This window comes from Seriola lalandi, unplaced genomic scaffold (assembly GCF_002814215.2).
Source record: "Seriola lalandi dorsalis isolate HSWRI2012SDOR001 ecotype SW California unplaced genomic scaffold, Sedor1 jcf7180002054338, whole genome shotgun sequence".
Lineage (NCBI taxonomy): Eukaryota > Metazoa > Chordata > Actinopteri > Carangiformes > Carangidae > Seriola > Seriola lalandi.
In genome coordinates, this window is record NW_019524891.1 from 177896 (window position 1) to 181653 (window position 3758).

Sequence of the window (3758 nt, forward strand, 5' to 3'; positions counted from 1 at the left end):
ATTGCTGATTAGAAACATAAACCAACGCTGTACAGTGAAGAAACATTGAATAATTTGTCTCCCAGGGTCCTAAAACTTCCATATCAGGCGTATGTCTATTCATTAAATACATACATTTTAATAACCTATACTGTTGTGCATGTGCAGTAATAATAATAATAACAAAAATAATAATAATAATAATAATAATAATGATAATAATAATAATAGCCTAATAATAATAAGAAGAAAATTTTCGTTTATTATTATTGGTAGACTATAAAATTAGGCCTCAAACCGCCGCACTTCTGTTATCATCTGAACTTTTTTTTTTTTTAAATACATATTTTACGGTGAAATTCCGTTTCAAATCAAAAGCGACAACTTGGATGCACAACACCACGCCGAAAACTTCTGGATAAATTCACCAGGCCTAAAGCCAACCGTGAATGCAACTGGGGTTAAAGCCAAATATGTTCACTTGAGCTTCCTCTAAAGCTCCCTATGTAAGTCGTTGTTGCTCCTCTCGGCATCCCAGCTGGTCCGCTTTTACCTCTTCTCTCCCCATGTCATCGCTGTCTTATTCCCCACCCCAGATCACAGAGATAGAGTGAGGAAGGACTCCTCATCCATGTGCTTCCCACTCTTGTCATTTTCCGATTTTTTAAGCCACACCCCTGCAGAGAGAGAGAGAGAGAGAGAGAGAGAGAGAGAGAGAGAGAGAGAGAGAGAGAGAGGGAGAGAGAGAGAGAGAGTCAGAGAGAGAGAGGGAAAGAGGGAGAGAGAGAGATCTATGACCATCTCCCGGGTGTTTAAAAAACTAACTCAGGACAATAGCAGCGAATGAGCGCTTAATTAAATTAATTAGTCCTTCTTGTCAATCTCGGATTAATGGCCAATAGCGACGGTGCTGCTTAATGTTTTTTTTTTTTTTTTTTTTTACTCCTCTCTCGCTCCCATATCAGTGAAGGGGAAGGGGGGCTCATCCCGGCATCCTGAGGGGAGGTAATTTGCACGGATCAAGGGGGCAAGGCGCCGCAAAGTATAAATACTGTGACTTCAATAGAGGATCACCAGCAGGTTCCCAACTCCGCTAGCAAAGGAGGAGGAATTGGCTGAGAAGATATATCGTTATATATTTTTTACGTTCTTCCAGAGTTGGCAGCATCACCTCGTATCATTTTCAAGGGGTCGACTTTAAAACGAGCCACACCATTGATGTCTTAAGCTGTCGTGGAGCAAAGGGAGAGTGTGAGAGAGTGTGTGGTGTGTGGTGATTTTTTTTTTCTTTTTTTTTTTTTTTTTTTTTTCCAAGAGGAGAGAAAGCAATGATGGAAGAGCTCACCGCTTTCGTGTCTAAGTCTTTCGACCAGAAAGTGAAGGAGAAGAAGGAAGTGATAACCTACAGGGAGGTGTTGGAGACCGGGTCGACGCGAGCAGGGAGCAGGGAGTCTTTATCCGCGGAGCCTGGGAGCCGAGAAGAGGCAGCCGCAGTCACCCGAAACGTTGCGCTCTCGCCGGGCAGAGAAACGGACATGCTCGGGCCGGAAAGAATCAGGGACGCCGGGAGCCCCAAACTCATTGACGGTAGGACTGCATGGTGTACAGTCTTTATCAGCACGGATTTTAGAGGACTTAAGGACTAGTAGAGGAGGGATGAATTCGAGAGAGTAATCGAACATCGTATACTGATTTCATTGCCACGCTTTTATTTCCGAAACAGACTTAAAACATCTTTATTTGGAGTCACGATTGTGATCCAAACAGTAGCTGCGGATTTTAGTAGCACAGTAGAGTAATTGTCGGTGTAAGTTACAGGATGATCGCGCTCTGTAAGAGTGGGAAACTGCTGCTTTCTGCAACTATCATTTCGCCTGTTTTTGATCATGTTAGAATAGTTAGCCTTGTGCCCTCCTTACGTGCTGTTTACCAGACATTATTGCTCATAATATTCTCAATTTTAATCAGAAGCTTGCAGCTTAGTAACGACTTGCTGTGGTGCATTTTAAAAGTTTTAATTCAAAGATTTAGTGCATCAGAAAGGGCCTATAGCCCAGAACTACAGTATGATAAACAACAAGGCCTCCTGTGCCAAACTAAAATCCATTCTTCTACAGGATGATTGGCCTAAGACCAATGTCTTGTATTTTTTTTATATCACAAGTTTATAAAGTAACATAGGTGCACTGTGACACTTCGTTTCAAAAAACGCTGCAGTTGACTCGACATCATATTGATCAAACGCCTTATAGTTTATCTTTATCCATTATAGTTATTATATTCCTTATATGTGTTGCCAGTTGTCTCAGGGTTCTTAATATATATTTTATATATAATGGCAATGTTTCAACGAAAAGAAGGTGTATGGTTCACCTGACATACAGATCACTGCATGAAGAGGTGGAAATCAGGTCTTTTCATTTCACCCGGTGTGACACAGATGTCTATTTTCAGGTGTGAAGGCACATCAGGTGTGATAGTAGCTGGCTTGAATACAAACCTGATGATATCATATTACGAATATCAAATGGTAACAGTAGGTGGGAAAATTGTTAGTGCGTGGTTGCTCTCAATAATATTTGTTAATATAATATAACTTAAAGCAAAAATAAATAAAGAAAAAAATTAGAAAATAAAGAAAAAAAGAAAAAAAATCAAGGATTGAAGACAGCATAAAATCATAGCCTACTTTACACTTAAGATAACTGGTTTTGTGTTTAATGCTTTCAATAAACCAATTCCTACTCACTTTTACGCGCAGTAGCTGTCCTGTGCAGCATGTTCACTGTCTGTTATGAAACCTGGACAAAATGTGACAACGCACAGGACAAGATATCTCAGAGTTGGATGGCTTGTTAAAATGACATCTGTTAGTCATGGGCAGCGTGGTTAAAAGCGGAGCTGCGACAAGCATGTATCAGACATCCAACAGTGGGCACCGCGTTGCATATTTATAAGCAGTTAATAATTAAAGAGCTTTATGTAGCTCTACAAAACATCCGAGGTCTGATAGCTCTGTGATATTTGAGGGCTGGGAGGGCATGTCTCTTTCTCTCTATCTTTCTTCCTTTCTTTCTTTATTCTCTCCTTTTTCTGTCTCTCCTTAGCATCACTAAATGATTATGATCAAGGCTGTAACTCAGTATGTGTAGGTCCATAAAAAAAAATTCTCGCTCCTTTATGTTGGCTCCGACTATTTAATAGCTAGAGTCGCTGAGTAGCTAATGCATGTTTTTTTTTAGTTATTTTACCCTTTATTGAAGTACAGAGTTTTCACACCTAGGTTGGTTCATTTTTAAAAACAATCTTATGTTTTTAGCTGCAACAAACCGATGTATGTTTTGTGCTTTGTGTGAGAACCAGGTCTATTTTTCAGAATAAAAGCATATAAGAATATTTCATTAAAAGGCTATGTGACGATGAAGGCCAACGATGACCATAGGCTGGAGGTCAAAGTCCAGCTGCATAGTGTTGATGTCTCTCTCTCCCTTTCCTCACAGGCACCACGGACGTGAAGGAAAGGAAAGAGGACTCGAAGCCTATAGAGGACGAGACACAGACTAAAATCAAACAGAGGAGAAGTCGGACTAACTTCACGTTAGAGCAGCTCAACGAGCTGGAGCGGCTCTTCGACGAGACCCACTACCCGGACGCCTTCATGCGGGAGGAGCTTAGCCAGCGACTAGGACTGTCGGAGGCCCGAGTACAGGTAGGAAGCCTGTAAATAAAAAAATCTGGGGGGAAAAAACAAAAAACAAAAACAAAACAAAACAAACAAA

At 40.7% G+C, this 3758-nt stretch overlaps 1 protein-coding gene across 1 annotated transcript in view; it reads left to right on the plus strand.

Moving 5' to 3' along the window:
* Positions 1-1042: 1042 nt before the first annotated feature.
* Positions 1043-3758, plus strand: part of shox2 (shox homeobox 2) — an 8056-nt gene continuing 5340 nt past the window's right edge. Inside the window, exons 1-2 of the mRNA XM_023407541.2 lie at positions 1043-1566; positions 3480-3688. Of these exons, the coding sequence (XP_023263309.1) occupies positions 1308-1566; positions 3480-3688 (468 nt within the window). The 5' untranslated portion in view covers positions 1043-1307. The remainder of the gene's footprint in view (positions 1567-3479; positions 3689-3758) is intronic.